Source organism: Ambystoma mexicanum, chromosome 3p (genome assembly GCF_040938575.1).
Source record: "Ambystoma mexicanum isolate Mex_15411 chromosome 3p, UKY_AmexF1_1, whole genome shotgun sequence".
Lineage (NCBI taxonomy): Eukaryota > Metazoa > Chordata > Amphibia > Caudata > Ambystomatidae > Ambystoma > Ambystoma mexicanum.
Window position 1 is genome coordinate 352,954,073 of NC_090925.1, and position 23,982 is coordinate 352,978,054.

The 23,982-nt window shown below is 45.1% G+C and overlaps 1 protein-coding gene across 3 annotated transcripts in view; it reads left to right on the top strand.

Moving 5' to 3' along the window:
• The first annotated feature begins 11,335 nt into the window (after positions 1–11,335).
• Positions 11,336–23,982, top strand: part of LOC138580441 (targeting protein for Xklp2-B-like) — a 364,493-nt gene continuing 351,846 nt past the window's right edge. For 2 of the 3 annotated variants that reach the window (XR_011304260.1, XM_069650992.1), the window contains exons 1-2: positions 11,336–11,423; positions 12,143–12,265. Coding sequence is in view for 2 of the 3 variants with exons in the window: in XM_069650992.1 (XP_069507093.1) it covers positions 12,154–12,265 (112 nt within the window). In the remaining variant the exon portion in view is untranslated. The remainder of the gene's footprint in view (positions 11,424–12,142; positions 12,266–23,982) is intronic. The other variant, XM_069650993.1, reaches the window with a different exon arrangement.

Sequence of the window (23,982 nt, forward strand, 5' to 3'; positions counted from 1 at the left end):
CGGAATAGGTCTCATACTCCTTAGGTACCAGGATGGAATGAACACCAATCGCTGCAATACTAGGAGTTTCGTCAAGGAAAGCCAGTATAGGTGTGTGTGCTACCTTCGATTCTAGGAAGCATTTCTCATTGCAAATATCTGAGGGGGATGTGACGGTGACCCAGTCTATGATGGGATTATGCAATTTGAGCCAGGATAAGCCCAATATTAAATGCTATTGAGGAGCAGCAATTATGTCAAAAACCAGATATTCCGTGTGACCATGGGGTAGAGACACCTTGAGTGGTATGGTCTCTTCCGTTACCAACCCAGAAGTCAAGGCTGAACCATCAATGGTACTAACTGCTTCTGGAATTGGTTTGATAACCTTAGGTATAGCTGATTGAGCAGCAAAGGTTATGTCGATGTTACAATTGGATGCGCCTTAATCCAACTTCGCCTTGGAGTGGATAATGTTCACGTTGAATTCCAAGGATACTGCCACAGCTATGGAGGAAGCCAAGTACTGAGGGGAGTCCGTTTTGCTACTCGACAGAGGGACCCCTGCTATTGCCGAGCTTTGGCGTTTCCCGCCTTCCGAACCGGTTTCTTGGAGCATGAAACCAACTGATGTTCTGCTGAACCGCAGTACATGCACAAATTGTTTTTTCAGCGGTTCTCGCGTTCAGCAACCGACAAGCGCCCACGTACAGCTCCTATCTGCATGGGTTTGGGTTCACTGAAAGCAGACTGAGATGTCTCGGAACGACCGGGTGCTGACATAAAGGGTTTCTTTTCCCCTTTTCTAGCGGATCACCGTGCATCGATCTGGAGGATCAAGTCTAATAGGTCCGAAAACCCTGCAGGGACCACGGGGACTGTTGACAAGGCGTCTTTTAATTCTTCAGACAGTCCTTTGTAAAATACTGCCGTCTTTTTGTCCTCTGGCCATTGTGTTTCAGCGGTAAGCTGATTAAAGCGAGCGAGGTATGTCAACAACGTCTGATTGCCTTGCTGTAAATTCAACAGTTCCAAATCCGTGGCCTGGGTAGCATATCGCATATCGAAAACCTTGCTCATTGCAGATAATAATGCGTCACAATCATACAATAATGGACTGTTCGATTCAAGTAACGGGTTAGCCCATGCTGCAGCAGTACCGCCCAGATCCGACAATACAAATGCTGCCTTTATGGTCAAGTCTGGAAATGAGCTAGGTCTACATAGAAAATGGAGGCGACATTGGTTTACGAAGGTCCGATAACTCTTGGGGTCACCCATGAACCTCTCAGGTGGAGCCAAGGGGAACTGAGTTGGGATAAGTACCTGTACAGCTCAGAGTATCCTGAGCCGATATCATTTCTGTCTCAGGTCAGCCACTAGCTGAGTGAGTACAGTTAGAGGGTCAGCACCCTCCTTATTGGCTTCTGATTCTGTCAGACAATCAAGTATACTAACGCCAATAAAGGATACTAGATTATTCAAAGGATACACGTAGAGTCTTCCTAAATTGACTCTGAGTACAGCGTAGTTTGTTGAATTCAGACCTTCCAACTGATGTCACTCTTCGACTAGGTAAATATCAGTCAAAAAGAGAGGAATCAGTGGAAAGGGCGTGTTATTGAAAAGGAACCACCAGCCTGCTGAATACAACACAAGGAGGAGTTTTAGGAACTGATACGAATTAATTGAAATCAATATGGAGCTGAAAGAATTACACTAACCTGTGGAATAGGAAAGTCACTCAGGAACTCCACACAAAATAACAAACCAACGGCAAGGAAAGGGAAGTTAGTAAGGAATCTAATCTGAACGGAACGAGGGCCACTCTAGATCCGGGATGGTGCAACAGGGTAGCGTCCACACAGTCCAGTTCACTGAATCCTGTCACCTTGGATTGATGGAGTGGAAGTGCAAAACAGTGAATATCCTGGAGAAGTATGTAGTTGAAGAAGTTCAAAATAAAGAAAAGACTGGTAGAGCCCTTTAGATGGAATGGGAACAGATTTGGGTAATAGACAAGGAGCATCAATAATGCTGAAGGTCCAAGCTCTTGCCTTAATCCGTTGTGTAAGATATCTCTTTGATTACAGGTAGTCAGGAGCAGGTGCCAGTAGATGGACGGCTGTGGCTAAAAATACTCTGCTTGGAAAAGGCGGAACAGAAGCGTCTGCATTCAGGATAAGACGCCGCCGAATTACACAGCCGTGGGATGCGGCTCTGAAAGCCAAAGAGAACAGCTTTCCAATGGAAAATGGAGGCCGCAAGGTAATGCAGTAGGATGTATTCAACACTCCACTAAAGGGAGTGGAGCGAGAGCGGAATGCTACCAAGAGAGGACGCCGCCGGATAACTCAGCAATGCGGCGACGCAGGCAGCAGCTCCGAAATGCAAGGAGAACGGCTTCTCCACTGGTGAATGGATGGCGCGAGGAAATGCGGTTGGGATTTAGCTGCTGGAAGACAGAACAGCTGACAAAATGTTCCGCTAGGAAATGCGGAAAGAAATTTCTTAACAGCAGCTACGGAACGTAGTGAAAAGTAAACGACGATCAGAAGCGCTGAACCCCGGAAGCGGCTGATTTAAATACAAGTCAGCTGATGTTAGCTTGTAGAATGTGATGACGTTACATCAGCTGACACTCGCATGCCTCAGATCAACACATAATCAACATTACGCATCTGCCTAACGGACATTGTGTGCAAGAAGGGAAAAGAATTGCAAAGTCCCCTAAAGCGTAAGCGCCTGTAAATGTTAATGGAATCGTTTGCCTAAAAGGCGCCAGTGTGTAAAAAACGGCCTGGCTGTCCTCTGGGCTGTACGAGTAGGCATAGGGGAGAGGCCAGTTCTGGCAGGCATGACAAATATTCAGTGGTGAAAAGTCATCACCCAAAGTTCATTGTAAAAAGGAGCTGTTTAGTTGTTTTACGACCGGTGAAGGGTCTGCGCCCAGAAGAGGGGGACCCAGGGGTGAAGCTGTCACTCAAAATATAAGTGGTCCAGAACTTTGTGTTTGTTTGTTGAATGCATCAGGCCCTCGAAGGCAAGAGACTTTTTGTTAAAAGAGACTTAACCATCAAAGAATCTGATAGCTGATACAGAACTGTCAACTCGTGCTGCGAAAGCTCGAGTTTGTGCTGGGCTCAGGGGATCCATCTTGTCCCGTGCTCAAAATGTGGGGACGGGAGACCCTTGGCAATCACATCATGACTTATTCTTTGTGAACACTTCTTTCTTTATGGAGAACATCATCCCACACTTCTTTTTGTATTTAGAGTAAGGATTGGCAATAGGTTTTTCTTTAGTATAGGTCCTTTTATTTTGACACAACGCCACAAGGACTGCCTTATTGTTCATTTGATGATCAACGCTGGCTCCCATCTTAGATTTAGATTAGGCGTTTTTCCACCCTGCATTTACAGTTTAATAATCACCCTTGTACTGTGATCACGTGAGTCTGTCTTTACTGTTGCCACCATGAGTTCCTTACAATGCCCGAAATAAATGTCAGTCACCTTTGACCCTCTATATAACCCAAAGACATATTGTGGGGATTCCTAAACCCCACTCCTGGATTCCAACCCTCCTACCATCTCATCATTGCCCCCATGGGCCGTCTTCTTACTTGATACGTGTGTTTCATTGTTCCAAAAGGTATTCCGTATCGTGAATCGCATCCAGTGGCTCTTTATTTAAAAGGGCTGCATCGCATTTTGGCAGAGCGGGGGGGTGCGATCACAGATTTCCCTTTCTATCATTCAAGTTTGTTGCCGCTTTCCATCCCCAAGGCTTCCTACTTTGTCTGACCTGTCAGTCAGATGTTCTTATGCAGTCCAAAAGGAAAGGTCCATTTATATCTCATTTGTTTTTGGGCCAAGAGTCTTACTACTGGGCCCATGGCCCTTCTCTTTTGAAGCATTTTCTGGGCCAAGTCTTGGTATAACTGGACTTCGCTGCCATTAACCTTTATCGGGCCTGAGATTTGCGCTGCATTTAATATGGATTCCTTCTGAGCAAATTAAGTAATTGCCATCAGCACATCCCTTGGTCACGCTCCCCGGTCTGCTCTTCTTGGGCCCACTCAGTGTACTCGATCTAATGGGACCGTTCCTTCCTTATCCTCTGAGAGAAGGTCCACAAACAGATGCTGCACAGTAGTTGCCAGGTTTTTAGCCTCAATACATTCCTATTAGTTTGTCATTCTAAAGTTGGATCTTCATGATCGGTTTTCTAAATCATTGCATTGAATTTCCAAATTGCGTGAGAGGCAAGAGAGGTGTTCCACGGTCTCATTATTCTTATTCGTTTACTCCATTATATCCTGTAGAGCTCGCTCTGTGGTGTCGACCCTTTCTTCCAATTTTTCCACATCGGTTTTCAGCTCCTGCAAGGATTGTGTCATTTCAGCTTTCAGTTGGGCAAATTGGGATTGGACCGTTATAAATTGATCCTGAAATTCTTAAAAGCACTGTAGCAGGTAATCTTTGTACATTGTCATAGTCCCTTCCCACAGGGCTCAACTGCATGGTATGTCCTGGTCCTCCTCGCCTATTGCTACCTGAGGTGAAGTCGCCATCCCCCAAAGTTAGTTGATAGCGCTGTCCGTGTTTTTCATTGGGGGTTTCTGTCTCATCGATGCTCCCTTGCCCTTACTTTTGGACATTGGGAGCATTTATTAAATCACAGGCTTTGTATTTCCTGTGGTTCACTGAATCCAAACCGGGCAAGGGGATTGCTCTCCTCCAAGTTCCCTTTTTGACTTTTCTATAAAATTGCTGTGTGCAGTAATAGGTAGGTGTTAGGGGGTAGCTGGGCCCTCCTGGTCCGTCACTTTCCATTGCTGTGCTGCGAATACAAGGGATTATAGTTTGTCCATTCCTCCACTACTCGTAGCTGCGTTCCCTTTTTTAAAAAAAACTCCAAGGTTTATCACAGCTCTGTTACCTCATGCCCTGGTTCTTGCAGTGTCCTCCCCGGAACGGTGGAGTGCCCAAATCCTGGGGGTGTCTCTGACCAGCTATGTGCCCCCTCCTCCTTTTCTTTAGATTTAATGTGCCCCCGGGAGCTTGAAGGGTCGCGTGGTATCAGCTTTCCTCACCTTTGTTTCCCCATTTACTGAGCCATCTGCCTCAGTAACACTCTGACTTTGCTGCTGCTCAAGCTCTTTCACTTTCTGTTCACCGGCTTCTCTTTTGCATTGTGTGCACCGCCAATCTCTGGCCCGGCTCGTCTCCAATATTCCTCTATGGCTCTTTCCCAGAGGGGGTGTCCTATGCAATCCTCGCTCCTCCTGCTCTCCCGCGGACGTTCCAGCTTTTTCTTCACCCTTTGCTCCGGTCTTTCCTGTCGCGGTCTCCTCCTTCAGGACACAATGCTCTGGGTGTTCGCCACCTTTTTTTCAGTGGCCCCTTTGCCTTTTTATACGCACGTAGTTCTCTGTTAAGCTTATGAAGCAGCCCGGTTCGGACGAGGCTGCTCACGCCCGTCCGTCTCCACCGGCCGCTAGTTTGGAATCTCATTCTTTTTTTAAAATCAACTTTAGTTGTTATACACAAAATGCAAAAGCTACCACTACAGTCAGACAGTAAACACGTTTAGCAGTATGACAATACACATCTTACCTGCTTGCTCGGTCGGTGCCCCCAATTACTCGGAGAAGGACACCCAGCGGAGAAGAACATGCTCGGCTATGAGATATACATCACACCGAGATCACCTTATAACTGGGTCCATCATGGGCCCCACACCTGTGACCAGTGGTAAGCAGCTGATTGCTGGTGAAGTCAAAAGGGCAGCAGCACACTTACTTTCTCAGTAGTTGACTGCCTTGACTCCGACTCCCCCCAATTCTGAATTTCCGACTCTGGGGTGGGGTAGCGGGCAGCCAGCAGGCCAGGTGGGCGGGCATTAGTCAGTCACTCCCAATGGCAGTCATGGCAAGGTGTAGGGCAGGGCGGCAGGCCAGCAGCAGTAGTCAATCAGTGTCACTGACTGTCACAATAACACACACACAGGTCAGGCACAGGCTAGCAGGCAGGCTCGGCTGGGCTGGCTTCTGACTGACTGAAATAGTGCGTGGACTGGTCCCAAAGGCAATTGGCACTTGTTTCTGGGCTGGGCGGGTGAGACGATTTGCTACATTTATAGCAAACGTGCCTGGCTGCAGTATCAGTCACAGCTCCAGATAGTCTGGCCTGGGTCGGGCCGAGCCGGAGACAGGGAAATCAAAACTGCTCAGTGCAGTGTGTCATTATCGCACCATAGTGCAATTTTCATTCATTGCACTGACTGTAGGCAATGCATCAGCACCTGCACCCAGGCTCTCCACTGCCGAGGCCGGTGCCGCCGGGCCCGGCACTGTAACATCAAACTCTCTCTAGGCTCTGACACTGCTTCCTGGTAAAAATAAAGCTGATGCTTCTTCCAAATAGTATTCCCAATAATGACCTGGAAGCACTGGGTATTCATCAATAAAAAAAAACAGGCCGAGAAATTGTTCAGCGAAATATGTGCTGAAAAGAGCGCTATCCAAAAATGATAACTTAATAGATAAGACGCAGGATATATGCAGTTTGAGTCCAAATAGCCCCATATTAGAATCTTAACAAGACCACAAGAAAGGCCGTTATTTTAGCTGGTAATGTGATAAAATACCTTTTCCTGGCAGCAAGAAAAGATGGAAACTGCACTGCAGAAAAAAGAGGCGTACCCTTATATCCTAAAGCAAGCGGAAAGTTTGCAACACTTTCTCATTATTTGTCACTTTTACTTAGCAAAGTACTCAAATTCTGCCCTCCTTGAAAACGCCCACAGGCTGGCGCAGCAGAGCACCCAACAAGGTTACGTGTGCTACTGTGTGCTCGGCGCTCGCCCTGTCGGCTCGCCCTGTCGGCATCACAGCAGCATCAGGCCAGCAGCAGACACAAGTCAACAGTTTGAGGTGCGTGCGCTGCCATGGCGTGCGGGCCAGCCGCATTGAAATTAACTATGGCACAGCCCAGGGGGAACAAGGGAGGGCCCACCGGGCACCAGAGTGGAGTCAGGGGGCAAGCGCCCCCTTGCCCCTCCCACCCTGGCTCCGCCACTGACCAGACTGCGACACACCGACAGACGGAGCAGGACATTTCGGCGCAGCCAGTTTGGCACAGGTCGATTTGGCACAGCCAGTTTGCTGCCGGAGCCGGTTTGGCTCTGCCGTTTAGGCAAAATTTCTCACTGAAAGAGTGTCAGTGTAGCATCCTGTTGGAACAAGCTTCAGTATTAACATTTCACCTGTGCATAAAGATCTCTTGTCCAGGCCTGTCTAAAGAATATATCTGACCTGCTGTCACCTTTCACTGTCGACCCCGGATTCCTCCTTCCACATTTGCTTTCTCCAAACCACTCTTGTTTCTTCTGTACTTGCCATGCAGCCCATGGAAGGACTATTAAGGCGGCATAAGCTCTAGAGGAGAACATTTGCATCTGCTGCCTATGTGTCAGCCAAACGGGCTGCATGGAATGGAGGGCGTCATTCATATGGATAAACGTTCATTCCGGCACCACTATCACAGCCTGTTCCCCTAATTCTCCTGCTGCCCCACTCAGAAATGTCCAACTGTCATGGGAACAGCCTGCCTGGCTAGAGCTCTCATTTCTCCTTCTGCAGGGCGTATTTTATTTTGTAGTTTAGTGACGAATGGAGGGACGTTTGGCATCCCTGGGCAGAAATGTACTGCTGCGCCGAACTGGTCGCACAAAATCGGCCCGTGCCGAACACGCCACGCCGAAATGGGGTGTACCGCCAACAGACCATCTATTCCGATGCTGACTGATTCAGGCCACAAGAAAGTACAGGGAAAGAAAACAAAGAGCAGTAAAATGTGTTTGTGTCAGGGTTCCATTAGAGGTCTCTTCATCTGATCATAGAGTGGTTCCGCATAAGAACAAACATTCCAGAATCCACAGTAGAGTGTACCGTTCTCACTCCAAAGCGGGACGCTCTTTAACGCCTCGGAATCATGGTTCATCATTTTACTCGCTTCCTTTCAGGAAACGCTATGGGTTGCCTTGGAGACGCTGGCGTCCCTTGCTTTCACGTAGGCTTCCAGGCCTACGAAGCCGCGTTATGCGTGCGGTCAGCTGACCGGTATTTAAGCCCTGCTCCCTGCGCACGGCGGTGCTTCTGAATTTGCAAAACTTCCTAAACTACGCATCTTGTTACCTTGTCTTATGGCTCCTTGAATCCCTGACCTTCGTTGTGACTTTCTCGCCTTGCTCTTGTCATTGCCTTCGTCTTACCTGCTCATTGCTAGACCCGGAACGGCCACGGACTGCATTTGTCTCATCCCACAAGTCTTACCTGTTCATTGCTAGACCCGGAACGACCACGGACTGCATTCGCCTCATCCCACAAGTCTTACCTGCTCATTGCTAGACCCAGAACGGCCACGGACTGCATTCGCCTCATCCCACAAGTCTTACCTGCTCCTCGCTAGACCCAGAACGGCCACAGATTGCACTCAGCTCATTTTTTCAGGTCTTACCCGATTATTGCATGCTTCAGAACTTTCACGGACTGTCTGGTTTTCTTCTTCATGCCTTCCCCGTTTTGCCAAGACCCAAGTCATTTCAATTGTTTCTTCTATCATCAGTACTACATCTTCACTCATCTACTGCCCAAAGACTGTCGCGCATCGGCGCCAGGATCAAAGGACATTTGTGTAACGGCGCAAGGATCAATGGACTCTTGTAGGCATCCTTGTGCCGGCGGGATTAGGAAACAGGACATTGTGTTTCCAGGACTACCGCTGCATTTCCCAGAACACATCTGCTGTTACTATTCTGTCCACTCAATTGGTAAGCACACATTTCTTTTTTTCTTGCTCTACTGTCCTCCTGGTAATTGTTGCCATTCTTGTTCCAGGATACTCACCAATCAAGCTTGGAACTATTCAGTCCCATTCTGATTTTCTTGTTTGTGAGTATCAGTTATTCATATTGTTTTGAGATAACAGTGCTTGAAGCCTAACATTAATAGTTGGTTACTTTTTCTTGCAGCCAGCTGTCTGAGTACCAGGGTGTACAAACATTTTGGGCAGTATTCACCTCAATCTGTCCTTTTGTACACTTGAGGGGTATATTGTCAGAAAGACTCAATTGCATCAGGACATGTCAAGCCACCACTACTGGATTTAGGTCTTGGGCTCTAACAGTTTGCCACTGTTCAGTGGAGCACCTTTTAAGATTGCTGCAAAGTTTCTTTTGTCAGAGGGGCTCAAGCACGAATAAAAAATTCCCCCGGGCAGAGCACCAATTAGGGAGGCCAAATGCCCCCGGCCCCCTGTCCCTGTGACGCCTATGCTGCCTGCAAATCCCCAGAACCTAATTTATTAACCCCAATTCACACCTCCCCTGAAAATTACAAAGTCCATGCCACGCATAGACAGCCCTGTTTCTTGGCCCAGGTAGAGCGGGCGATGGCCAAGGGCGCCGAGCTAAATACCTCAGGAGGCGGGCGCAGTAAGGGGTCCACTAAGAAAGCTGAGTCTGATTTTGCCGATGAGTGCTTGTCTGTGATGTGCAGCTGGCTGCTCTCTGCCAACTTGTGTGCAATGCATTCCAAACTCAGCGTGTGAGGTGCTCTGGAGTCAAATCGCTGGTGCCCCTCATTCTTTGTGCGGACAGCCTTTCAAGTGGGGCAATTTATAAGTGATGCTCACTTAACAACCCATTGTTTTTACACAGTATGTGCTATTATAGTGTTAAGAACTGAACATGGGGCCTTTTTATTCACCAAGCCAGCACAAGTATCAGTTAGCTGACCAAACCTATGCATTCGTCAAAGAGAATACAAATGCCACACAGAAAAAGTTTAAAACTATTTTTATGTGAATATTGGTTAATGGCGTTTATGTGGCGCTCCCGTATGTAACAGCACATATGCTGGTTTTTGTCTGATGTGTGCAATGTCCATACAATATCATACTGGAACGTTTTGTGTATGTGGCTCTGACAAGCATGCCATACTGTGCCCACACTTAAAAGCATAAAGCAATCAAAGAAGTTGCCTCAAATTGTACATTGACAAGGCCAAACACCCTTTCTACTCTGCCACACCATGATTTTCACTAGCTGCAGGCCAGAGCTAATAAGAGATGATAAGAGATACAATCCTTTCTGTGTAGCCTTTCTGTGCATTGTTTATTGGTTCGCTCTTTTGCGGTATCCTGTTCGGTTTGTAGATATAATTCCTAAAGATGTTTCTGTATTGGGGGCTGGTCATGCTCACACAGAGACCCAGCCCTTCCTCATCTACAATTCTTCAGAAACAAGAAGGAAAAGAGCCCTCGTGCCTCATTTTAGTGTCTAATGTTGCAGCCATTTTATACTTGCATCCAACATTTTAACGTTGGGGTGAGTGTTGTGAACAGTGATGCGAGCACCAAGCCATGCATGTGTTATCAATTTAGAGATTCACACATACAATCCTTTTATCAAGTACTTTTGTATCCAATATAAAGATCTTTGATCACTGTTCACATACATGAACCTTCATTGGTGCAATTTGTCCCCTTTCCCACTCTCATAGAGGTATTTAGAAAGAGAAGAATAAGAGTCTACGAGACTGTCCATCTTGGAATGATAACCTTCCATCAGAAAATAATTCATATGGTCAGTCTAGTATTGCCCCTTGCGAAATACAAGTGACATGGTACGAACAGAACACCTGCAACACAGGGCCAGTGGGTCCTCAGACCCCGGTAGGCTGGTTCCACCGCAGTGTCAGTATGGACAGTTTGAAACTGCATTCAGACAAGGCCTTCCCTAAGATCAGGTGACAGAAAAACTATTTACTTGGGCAGCAACAGCTGTGTTTTCACATTAGAATTCTTCTGTTATGAAACCAGCTTCATTTATAGCACAATTATGTATTCATGTTGAGGAGGGGTTTTGTTGCAAAGACACATAGGTGTAGTTTGGGAGTGACGTGTGCCAGTGGGAGGTGGCACATGTCACAACATTCTGATGTTTCGCCCTGGGCACCAAGTTGGCTAGAAACTGCCCTGTGCATAGTGCATCCCATATCATCCTTCTGCACAGGAGAACCCCACCATCAGATGAAATACAACCTAGGTCCCACAAAAATACCTTGATAGTTCCGAGTTCGCAGTGAACAACTGACGATATGTATCTCGATCTTATCGCGATCTGGGAGTAAAGATGCCCACGTGCTCGACCCGCTTTGTCCAGTTGCTACCTTCCCGCTCTTTAAACAACCACGAGTTCTTATTACTTTAGGACGTGATCTGAACGGGACGTAACGTGACGTGGTTAGCTCACTGGGTACTTTAGGACGTACGTTGCATGACGTAGCATGTAATTCATTTGATGAGACCGAGTCGTGGATGAGAGACTGCATTTGTTGAGCCTGTAGACAGTTGGAAAAGAAGGCATCACCGTATGTAAGTCACTTGCAGAGTGAATTTAACTGACGTGAAGAGTTTGGGAGAGGGGCAATGCAGCAGGGGAGGTCTGAAGAAAAGCCAGGATGCGGCACCTTTGCATAAAAGAATTATAGGAAAGGCACAAGGCTCCACCTGGGTTGAGTCGTTGGAAGTTCTGCAGTATAAACACCTTTACCTGCACTGCCTTAAACTAAACCTGAAATTGCTTGAGGGCACATAGGTAGGGCTATTTGTCGATACGCGTCCATCATTTCCTAGGGTATACTAATTTTGGCAAATGACATAATGATTTGAGGAAGATAAAAAATAAATACATTTTAAAAAAATTCCCTCACCTTCAGGTGCTCCAAGGCAGTCCCCGCTGATCCTCGGACACTAGGCTGCTTCCGCGAGTCTCTAGCGGGGGCTCTGCAGGTAATTGCCTGGCGAGGGCTGTTCCGAGAAGGGGTGTGGTCTACATTGGTATCGTTGCTACAGGTGCTTTCATCATAAACGTCCTTGCGTGTTGCATTTGGAGCATATGATGGGTATCCTCCTCCGTTATAATTCAGGAAGATTGTTTAAGTCCTATTTTCACTAGCTGAGGCGGAGCAGTCTACGCCCAGGCCCTCAACTGCAAAATGTCATATGTTGCCTGTTGGTGTTAAACGCCATGTGACGGGAGGGGCGGGTTGCTTGAAAGTTCGCGCCAACGTGTAATGTTTTTTCTTCTACAGCTCCCTCCATCATGGATGTAGAGAATCTCCCCCCGCAGCAAGATGACGTCCAGCGGCACCCCAACAGGACTCCCGCTTCAAAGGCCAATCTCCCCCTGGCTGTCATTGCACCTTTTACGTTCGGTAAGTTTAAGTTCCCCATGGCAGGGTATCGGTTGCAAATGTGAGTTGTACTTGTTAGACTCGGACTCGAATATGTCTGTAGGCTGCTTGTTGTTGGGTTACCGCCATAGGCATGCATACTTCGGTCAATGTTAAAAATCGGACCTCAAGCCCTGCCAACAAATTTAACGGCCATGCCCTCCTTTCAAACATAAGGAGCGGCAGTTTATATTGATGTAATTCTTTTAGCATTGCACGCCTGGGACGTTTTTGTGTACTTAAGAGTGCTTCTAACAATATATGTATTTTTTTTGCATTACATTTATGTCCATTATACTGTTTTTATTTTTGTCGTCTCGTTAACAAAGTGTGAAATTACATTTTCAGCCATCTGGCTGAAAGTAACTTTTCTGTCTGGAAAATGAACCTCCCACTTCAGTAGTATCTTTACCAGGCTAAGCCTAAAACTGCCGTTTTCCTTAAGATATTTATTTATTTTATGTGATTTAGTTTGAAAAAAGTCAAACTTTACACATGACGTTTAAATATACACTACAAACAAAGAAACTTAAAAGAAAAGAACAGAAAATAAAAAATGACAAGATAAATACAATACAATAATATACAAACGTAATACTATACATAAAATCTTTGGCAATATGAACATTTCAATTAAAGATAGAATAAACCTAAAAACATGCAATAGTATCTTTCAAATTCCATTACAACTTTGACTCTTAAAATAAGATTCATGAGTCCAATTATATTCTTTTTACTATACATGCATATTAAAACTTTCCTCATCGGGTTCCTGGGTTGATTACGCTTTGCAATGTGCAAATAATTGTCCCCATAGTAGAATCTAACTTTCTTAACATTGAAGTTCTCATGTTACTCATTTCAAAGGACCCAACTTGGATTCAATTTTTATCCATATGTTATAGAGCGATAAACAAGCACATGTTACAGGTGTTCGTGCAATATAACCAAAATGACATTTCACCGATGGTTTCTGGATTATACACATTTACCAAGATGTAACAAAGTTGTACTGGTAAGTTTTGCATTTGGATAGTAAATGTTTGGCTGTTTCCAATGATTCAGATGTATTACAAAGGCGACAGACTCGCTCATGGACAGGAATATTTTCTCTAGTTCCCAGGTTCATCCTAGTAGGTCATTGTTCCATTCTAAATAGGATGATGAAGCGTCTAGTCTTTTGGCAGGACAAAGATTCAAATACGCTTGAGGCTTCATGAAAGTATATTGTCTATATTTGATAAACTGGTAGCTCTTCAACATACTCAAATGGGCAAAGTTCTCTAGCCAGTCCCAGGTCCACATGTTTCCCAAGTGCATTTTGGACTTCTTCGAGTAGGCACCACCTCTATTTGTCCAACCTATATCTAAGTACTTTGTCATTGATTTGAGTAGCGGGGAGGTAGTATGTTTTTTAGCCACTTCCTGATAAATCGCTGACAATAGTGGATTAGTACTGCAACTAATCATCTTTAGCAAGAGCCCAACCCTCTTTTTTTTTTTTTTTTTTAGTTCTATCGCTTTTAGTGATGGGAGTCCCAATTCTGATCTTATGAGGGCTATTGGAACCCCTGGGGCCAACCCCAGTATCCAATGCCAACATTTTCCTTCCATCACCTGAAGCCAAGTTAAGTCAAAAGAGAGGAGGGCCTCAAGGCCAAAAGTGATCATAGGAATAAACACTTGAATATATAGGTGACGTGTCCCCTAAAGTGTAAAGCCACCCTGCTTACTCGAAAATGTGGAAATCGATGCAGTGACATGCGCTGCTCTTATTTTGCGTACTTGTCTACAATAACAATAGTCACCATTGGGCTCAGTCTCTGCTCCCAGGTAGCGATAGGAGGGCGCATATGGTATGTTTATTTTACCCACCATCAAATTAACTCGGGAGGCTATTTTCCTGGTGAATCTCAACACTTTGGTCTTATCTAAGTTAATGGTCAAGCCATTTGTGCTAGCATATTCCCATAAAGCGGTGGCAGATCGTCGTAATCTGCTAATGGTGTTGTCAAATAATACTAAATCATCAGCGTATGCTAGCACTGCACAAGGCGCCACACCAATTCTGGGCGGGCAGTTATGGGCTACTACTATTGCTGCTGGTATATCATAGACATACAGGTTATAGATGAGGGGCGCGGTGACACATCCCCGTTTAACCCCCCTATTTTGGAACATGTTGCTTTCTTGATTTATCAAGTCGGACCAAGGTATTCTGATGCCAGAGTCCAAGATAGTACAGGAGTCCCACCGGGCAACCCATAGCTTCTAGTTTTAGACACAATCTATCGCTTGGGATGGAGTCGAAGGCAGTCTTAAAATAGATATAAAGGGCATAAAGCGGAGGCTGCCCCCTAGTAATTGCTCTTGTGCGTAATATATCCATCACCATAAGGTTTTGGGAAGTAGATTAGTCCCGCTGGAACCCGCACTGAAATTTGCTTAATATGTTGGCATCATCTACCCATTTCTGTACTTCACTTAGCAGCAATGAGGCAAAAAGCTTTCCTGTTACGTCCAACATAGACAGAAGCCTGTAGTTAGGGATCTTATAGGTTTCCCTTTTTAAAAATGGGGATGAGTATTGCTGTTTGCCAAGAGTAGGTGATTCTTCTCTGGGTTAAGATCTTTTCAAATAACACAGAGTAAACTAGCTCAGAATTCAGGATAGTTCTTAATTACCACATTGGCCAGCCCATTAGGGCCCGGGGCTCTCGGTTTTAAGATCTTTTATTTTATTCAGAATGACCTCAGGGGATACATCACATGGTGGCTAGGTTGGAGCTTTACACAGTGATATATTGACAGTCATCGTCCCCTTAATTTCATCCTAAGAATTTTACCCAGTTCCCTCCACTGATAGGGTTGGCTAATTGACCTTTACCATTATCCCTTGCCTCATTCAAGAGTGACAAATACTACGCACATTTTTTGAGCAAATGGTCTGCACTAGCCTCTGATATTTCTATCTGCCTTTTTTATATTCTTAATAAAGGCTCTATCTATTTTTGGCTTTTCTTGCTCTGTCGCAGTATTGTACTTCTGGCAGGTTCATGGCCTTAGTTCTACGGAGTTCAATTCTCAGCCCTCTCTTGACATCTCTAATTTCTTTATTGAATGGAGGTTTATTGTCCTCAGTTCTTACCATATAACCCATTTTGACCGCAGCATGTTTACCTGAAAATGCCAAGATCCATTCTTCGATAGCGTTAATGGACATGGCGTTAAAATCCGGGAAGCTAGAAGTAAACATGGGTTCGAGAGCTTCTGTTGCAAATCTTATATTCTTCTCTGACCAGATAATTCTTGACCCTGCACTATTAGTGATTATTCTGCAATACTAATTGTCGCAGTGTCAGATCTTGGAGGGAACATTGGAGTATTGCATGGTCACTCCAGTTGTTATGAATCACTTTCATGTCAATGACTTTCAACTGCATTTTGGGGCACATAAATATGCAGTCTAAGGTACTGGAGGCTGTCCCATTTGTTCAGGTATGTTTCCCTGGCCCATCACTAGGCGTACGGCCATTAATCATCTCTAATTCCCAGGATTACAGCAGTTGCATCCAACTTAATCCCTCCACCTCCCTTTTCTCATGGGCCATTAGACACTTTTGATTTAGCTTAGGGTTAGATGAAATTACCCCCTCGCCTGTCATGTGGCAATTAAAGTCCCCCATTACTACTACTACTGCTGCATTGCCAGGTTTTAGTCTCCAAGATGACATTAAATCCTGGAATGCTTCTTGTAAGTATTCTGACTACTGCTCCTGATGGATTTTATAGACTTATGAGGAGGAATCTTTGGCGACTACCTTCCTCTCCGTACTCCACCTCCACTGCCATAAGATTGTCCTCTTAGTTACAATTAATCCTTCTGGAGAACAAAGTGTTTACCACCACCATAAGTAATCCCCCAAAAGGCCGACCCCTTATGCCCCTTTTTGCAAATGTTTGATATAACACAAAACCATCTAATACCAAAGGGTCCTTTGCCCAAGTCTCTTGTAAATAAATACAGCTATGTTTAGCCGAAAATTTGACAGAACCCTCTGGCCTCAGTAGATGGGCAAAGCCTCTGCAATTCCATGTAAGGAATGAAAAAGCTCAATGATTAAGGCCCCCGTGAGGGATTCCAGCAACCATTTTAGTACTTGTTGCACTTCAGCGAGTTCTAGATTTTTCCCTTCGGCTGGCTTAAGACAATTTGGTTCAAAAGCTGGAATTCTGTGCGATGCTAGGATTAATCTCATTCAGGTCCACATCGATGTCAACATCGACTGCCCTAAGTTCCTCTTTGTATTTTCTAATCATCCGCGCTGTAGATAAGAAGGTACAATGTAGGGCAGAGACATTGGGATTAGGGCCTTTCAACGGTTCCAACAAACAGGAAGTCGTCCGATTACTCGAGGGGGACACAGTTAAGTCTGACTAATAGCTCAGATCCTGCAAGCCTTTTCCCCACTCTGATATAGGTTCTTAATAAGGCAAATACGATTCTCATTAGTGTCTTTAGAGTCGTTTACTAGTTTAGGTGATGTAAACTCATTTCCTTAGTCCGTAGGTCCAACTGATTGCTCAGGCCATACTGGAGATCTTAAATCTACCCCCTGGTCCATTACTTCCAATAGTTCCTCGTCTTCGACCAAATGTCCTCTGGTAGCAGCCAGCTAGTTAAGCGGCCCTTGGCTGTTGAGGCCCTTGCTTCCGCTCTAGCTATGCTATTTTTTTTTTTATTTAAGCATATATCCAACATTATCCGGGGATCAGCTATTGAGGGAGGTACACTATTTTTTTGATTTTTGGTGCTTTCCTTGCCAATCTACGCTGCTTCTGTGAGAAGAATACTTGGGGATTTTGATCACGATCTGGATCAGAGTCACTATCTTGAGGTACAAAGTTGGCTTCTACATTATGTATGGATTCTGAAGAAATTACTTCAGCCTCTTCCGTACATTCCTGCTCTTCACTTCCTTCCACAATGTGCATAGCATCAGATAGATTAACTTCCGCCTCCTCACGATCTGGCTCCTTCTGTTCTTGTGCCATAGTGAGGATATTAGTATTTGCCAGAATTCGACTGGACGTTTGTAATAAGATCTTAGTGCAAATTGTAATTCAGCAATCTCATTTGAGCCAGGGTACTGACGATCAAAATCATCCACCACTTTGTCAGGTACATCCTCCATTACTAAATTTGGGGAAGCTGACGGACGTCCGCTGCTTCCAATGGTGTTTTGTAGACCATGCGGAAAGCTCATATTCCTTTCATTGTGGGGTAGAGTACCACTTACTACCGTTGATGGTATTTGCACTGACGTCCCTCTTTGTATATTTAAACACAATTCCAATAGGGAGTTATTATCAATGTTATCAAAATTGGTAGTTCATTAGGGTACTGCCACTAGGGCCTGGTACTGCTGTTTCCTCAGTTGTTGAGTTAATTTCCGGTGGCGGATTCATTGGAAAGAATCCGGTAATGACACCTTGGTACGCCGGCTTAGAGTACTTGGCTTTCTTCTTAGATTTAATCCCCTTCGTTTGAGTCTCCTTGTTCTCATTGTTAGGTTGAATCTTGGTTTTCTGCAGATTATATTTGGATTGTGTGGCCTTTTCCCCTGTTGAATTTCAGTTGGGGAAATAGTTGTTGGGGTCAACTAAGATCCTCTATTCAGCAGTGGGGCGCTCTCCACCGTTTGACTTGGTAATGTTTAGCAATAAAAGGAGCTGATATTCCTTTTTTATTCCACTCCACAGTAGGAGGCCGTTAAGGTAATGCAGTTTAACTGATGGCCCTAAGATGGATTTGTCTAGGTGACCAGGATCAAAGGCCTAAGCCCACAGTCGCCTGGTCTTATCTCTTTGGCACCTGGTTAAACACCAATAATAGCCTCCACCCTGCTCTAATATAGATTGGGTGGTTAGTAGGGGCTGATACTAAGCCCTTATGTCCTCAAATGTTACAGGGTTGATAAACAGAGACTTATAAGACCTTCCAGCGGTGGGAGAGCCCAGTGCTCAAGCAATATAGACTGCCAGAATTAATATGACTGAAGATATCTCCGCTAAATACTCTCTCCCCACCTTCTACATTGCAAATGCCACCAACCGCATCCAGCACCAACACCATCAGTGTGCTTTATTTAAGCAGTAGGTTCAAAGCCCTGATAGTACAGGAGACAATTGCTCCTAGGTCTCCTCTATGGGGTCAGGTGTGCGGCACTAAAAATTCCCCCTCTAAATTTAGTGGGGGTGCACCTGTCTAAGCACTCCAAGTCATTACTGTGTGCCCGTTCGGCAGTGCACAGTACAATAGAGCCACAGTTGACTCAGAGCGAAGTCAAACAGCCTGATTGCATTAGCCAGTCTCCCCCCTGCTCACATCCCCTAATATGGAGATGTCCTATAAGTACCGTTCAGAGTCCCACTCCCCTCCGGGACTTGTCCAGCCAGACCAGACTGAAAAAGAGCCAGCTGGGGTGAGCGCGACCGCAACACACAGCGAGCTTTCAGCAAGCCCAGAAGGGCCAACACTGCGGGGCACCACCGCTGTGAAAAAGCCTCGTGCAGAGCCTCTTAGGTCCAGGCTCTCACGCCCCTCCCTGCTGACACCGACACCTCTAGGAGCTCAGAGGAGCTCACACGGACGACGCTGCACTCGCAAGCCGTTTCGTAGAAAGGACCCTACGGCGTCGATGCAAAGCGTGTCAAGCCGCACCTCGGGTATTACAACAAAGGAAACAGCATTGAATCAGAGGCCGCCTCCGACAGACTACCAGCAACTAAGATATTTATCATTTTCCCAATTGGTAACTCCCTTCATTCTCATAAACTTGGCAGGCCCGTCCTGCCGAACAAATGTGTGAAGGTGCACACGTTCTCAAAATGGAAGTGGCCGCAGCAACTGAAGTTAAAAACGCAGCTCTCGACAATGCGTATAGCCCACACATGATCCTATAGTTCCCTACGTATGACGACAGGTAGCCTAAGAGACGAAGAGGGCGAGGTCTCTTGTGCAATGGGTGGTCAGTCCACAGGAGGTATCGCTGCTGATAGGCATCTGAGTTACTGCTCTTATGATTCGGGGCTGCTTCTACTGTAGGCTCCCTAGGCTTGAACTGGCCCAAAAGAGGAGCCCCAAACGAGGACAGATGCTCGAGCCCATGAACTAAGACATGCATGTCTCCTGTCAGTGTAAATGCCTTTCATATTGAAACTTAATCATTAATGGTGCATAATTCATTGACCTCTCATAAATACTAATTTTTTAAGAATTTGTTTTTTTACTTGTATATAATCACTTAGATTTTTACAAGGTCAGTTTTCATTGAAAAAGATTCGACAAGTAGAATGATAGCCAATGCTGATGGAAAAATTGGACAGGTCATCTATACTGCTTTGTTTTCAGCCAAAGGTTGCAGTGGTTTTGAGCGTGATTTAATCTTGTCCATAGCAATGTTCACGAGTTTAGCCGTCGCTATTGTCCGTCTTGTTTTGGCTCCTGTAATGAGACGATTCCACCATGTTTCTTCATCGGTCATGAAAGAATTTACAAGCAGCGGGGGTCAAAAAAGCTTTCCCTTCTCGGTTCATTTCAGGACATATCAACAGAAGGTGTCTAATCGTCTGTCTTGTGCAGGCGGTGACATAGTCTGCAGGTCTTTTTGTCAGTGGCTGCCCTTATTGCTAGTATTTCTTGTGTTGGAAGCAAGTTTAGGCAAGCTTTCATAAGGTTTTCCTTAAAAATTTGTTCGGGTTCCTTTAGTTTAAGTCATCTGTAGATGGATCAGGAGTTTGTTCGAAGCTGCTTTGTTTGTTTCGATCCAGTTTTGGCATTCCATTTTTGTCCTCACTCTGGTTGGGTTGTATAGAAGATCCTCCTCTGTGCAAGCAATCTCGTCATTTGTCCCTTTTGGGTCTTTGCCCACTCATTTAGCAGTTTGCAGAAGAAATTGCCACAGGAAACAACAATCATTCGATAGATTGGCAAGCTCACTGGGAGTTGGATTTTTCTGAACAGTTGCATAGTACTTTGAGCTACTGCTCCGTTCAGTGAGAGTAGGCCTTATTCTCTTTATTACAGCGGTAGATGTAGATTTGGGAAGTCCCAATACTGATTTCCAAAGAGAACCTTCCAGCTTTAGGCACAGTGAGGACGGGATTGTCGGCGTTGTGTCCATCCCATAGATCAACGAAGGGACCACTTTTGTTTTATCAAACTGGATCGCTGGGATTAGAGAGAATTTACTGTATTTTGTGTCGACAGCTCTTGTCTGGGCTGTCATGTTTTTTGTCCTTTTCCTAAGTGTCTGCTGCATTTTTAATGCTTTCTCAGTACTGTCGATTTGCACCCCCAAGTACTTGAATGACGGAACAATTTCCATTTTTATCTTGTGCAAGTACCACTGCAAGTTCTTTTTTTTTTTTTTATTTTTTTTTTTCTGCGGGTTTTGCAAGATCAATATTTTAGTTTTTTGTTTATTGATCTCCAGGTTGTTTTCTTCGATTATAGTTTGTGAGATTATCGAGTTGCCGCTGAAGAACGATCTGGGTGTGATCCAAAAGGATCAGATCGTATGCACATAAGTCTTGGGACAGTTTCTTTACCTACTTTCGGTGGAAAGGACCTGATCTTGACTTGCGATTCTTTAAGTCACTGAGGAAAGATCTAAAAAGGGCAGGTGCCAGAGGGCATTCTTGCTTTACTCCACGCTCCGAGGGTATAGCTTCACAGAGTAGGCCTTGCTGGTTTAAACGTAAACGGACTCTTACAGTGGTATTAGAGTGCAGAGCAATTAGTGGGTCAAGGATGGACTCAGGACAGTGCCACGACTTTAATTTTGCCCAGAGTTTTTGTCTGTCGACTCTGTCAAAAGCTTATGACAGGTCGACGAAAGATTAAAAAATACCTGTGGGCCTCACGACAGAGCCTTAGCCTTTGTGTGCAGTAGCAGTATGTTTGCTGGCGTTCTTCTGAAACCCTGTTTGAAATGGGTCAGAGCTCAGAGACGTACGTGCCCATTTGTGGAAGTGACCCAGCAGCATTGTTGCAAAAATCTTCCCAATTATGTCTAAAAAAAAAAAAAGCTATGGGCCGATAGTTTGATGGGTCTTCTCTGTTAGCCTTTTTGAAAATGGCAATGATTACTGCTCAGGGCTGGGAGTCTGGGGTTATTTTCCTTTCTTTACAATCCGCAAAGATCATACTGATTAAAGTTGACCAGTCTTCCGGGTGCTGTTTTAAGTCTGTTTGCGAGGCCGTCTGGGCCCGGTGCTCTCGCAATTTTTAGCCTGGATATGACTGTCTTGATATCTTCTTTGTCTGATAAGTCCACCCAATTTCCCTCAGTTGTGGGGTAGATTGTGATTGTTTGCTGTTCCGGGTGCTCAAATAGTTGGGAGAAATGGGCAATCCAATTTGTTTCCGAAACTGCATTAATCATTTGGTCATTTGATTATCAGTTTGTTTTGTTAACTAGTAGCCAGAACTTGTGTGATTTTATTTTGTTAGTCAAGGCTTTAAGCATGTCCTCTGCATCACCTTGGTATAGAGCAGATCTTGTATCTCTGAGCCATTGCTTGTATTTCCTTGTCTCTAGATGGAAAGCAGCCCACGCTTTTGCAGTGTTTAGAGTGGCTGCTTGTCTCTTCAGTTTTCTCAGACTCCTTCGTTTCATTACTAGGTTGACGTAAGTATGATTGGGCTTTGGAGCGTTTTTGTGTCCTTGTCTGATGGATATTTTGAAGGGTAGCAAAAGCGGTACGCAGCTTGCTCTGTAAATTCCTTCTTGAGTGTCATTACTTGACGTTAAAGTTTTGTATTTTTTCAAAAGCTCTCGAATGTCGAGTACTGTCATGCGAAGGCGAGTTGCTGAGTATTTGGTTCGATTGCTGTTATATATGTAGGGCGGCAAGGCCCGCTTGCAGTGCAGGTGAGTTTGAGCAGGTTATGGTCACTCTATGATTCTAATTACCAAAAAAGACTCTATGCAAGGAAGCATTGTTTGGGAGACAAAGATATAATCAAGCGTAGCAGACGAACAATCCTGCTCCCACGTTGGTATCATCGGTTGGACATTGTTTGTAGTTGCCGTGTTGAAGATTCTGGATTTCATTAAATCCGTCCATGGCAAAGCCCTGGCTTCGGTTGAACTGGAGGTGAATAATTTGGCCGAAGACACACTTGGCGTTGAGGTCTCCGCAGATTGTTTTATACTTGATTGAGATTTCATCAATGATTTTTGCCACTGAGTCGCAGAAATTCGCTATCAAGTTCTTTGGGGGTTCCAGCAAACGTTGACTGTAGCCAAGAGTCAACAGAGGACGAATTTGTAGCCACATCTAAATGGGCCCAAGTAGAAAGGACAGTCAGCAGCTCGTAGCTTTCAGCGATTTTCTTTGTGATGGTTAAACCCGACCCAGAGCGAATGGCTATCAATAGGCCCGAAGATGGGTGATCTAGCAACCCTTTGGACGCCGGCAATATTTACATAGTAAAGCCGTCGAGGGCAGGTTTTTCCGATAGCCAAGTCTCCTGTAGGCACAGTACATCATATACTCCCAGGTTATGGCTGTCGGGTTTGGTTAGGTGAACATGGCCTTGGGTGGTCCATGTCATGTTCATAGTGGTCTTTGGAGGGTCGTCGTGATGTTGTTGGGGTGACTGTGGAGCTGAAACGCCCCGAGGTGGTTGCTATCTGTTGGAGCTGGAAGTCATGTCATCTCAAATTCATGACCATGGGCCCTTTTTTTTAACTTCCGTCCGTATGGGTCTGAACAGGATTTGATGTTTTTTTCTGGTTTCTAAAGGTTGCAGAGTTCTAGGGTGTTGATTGTCGGAGCGAAATGAGTTTGGGTCAGCTTGGTGACTCCTTGGATGTCTCTGATTTCTGGTGTCTCTATACGTTAAGCCTCCTCTGTTTTCGGTTGGAGCGCTCTTGTATTGCTAGAATTTGTCCATTCCAGATTCTGCCTGCTGTCTGTAGTCAGATTCGTTTGGGGAAATTGGCCTTCTTAACCCTCTGTTGGTTCTGTAGAGGTCTTCTGTTCTTGATTTTAAGTCTATAATTTTTTTTTTGTTGTCTCTCTGGATTTATCTATATTTTCAGGGCTCATGGCCGTAGTTGGAATCTCCTGGAGAGCGAAGCCCAGGTGTTCCAGCTCCAAGTATATGTCCTGGGGAATCTCTCGTAATGCTGAACTTTTGATATGAAGATAAGCTTTTGCTTGGTTTTGTTCTGTGGTGCAGTCGTCTATCTACAGTGTGTCGACTTGGTCTAGTAGCTTCAGCACTGTTTTCCTGTTTAGAATCGTGTATCTTTCATTCCCTGGTTTCTGCTCTATTTTGAAAAGACAAGTCGATCTTGTTAATGTGTCCTTTCTTCTACGTTGGTCCTCTGTTGATTGGATTAGCGAGTTTAGCCGATGTTTTTCTATATTAGATTTGCTCAGAGTAGTAGAAGGATGATCAGCCTTATTTGGGCTTGTTGGATTGTCAGAAGGGTGAGTTTTCAGACGGGCACCCTTTGGGTCTGTTTTCGGTGTTGAGGTTGTTGTTTTGCCTTCTCTCCTAGAGGGGCAATCCAGGGGGCTTGATTCTTTTAGTTCGATCTTATGGGTATTTTCAGTTTGCTGCTCTGTACCTTCTACTGGATCCCAATGTTGAGTGAGATCAATCGGGGAACTTCTGACCA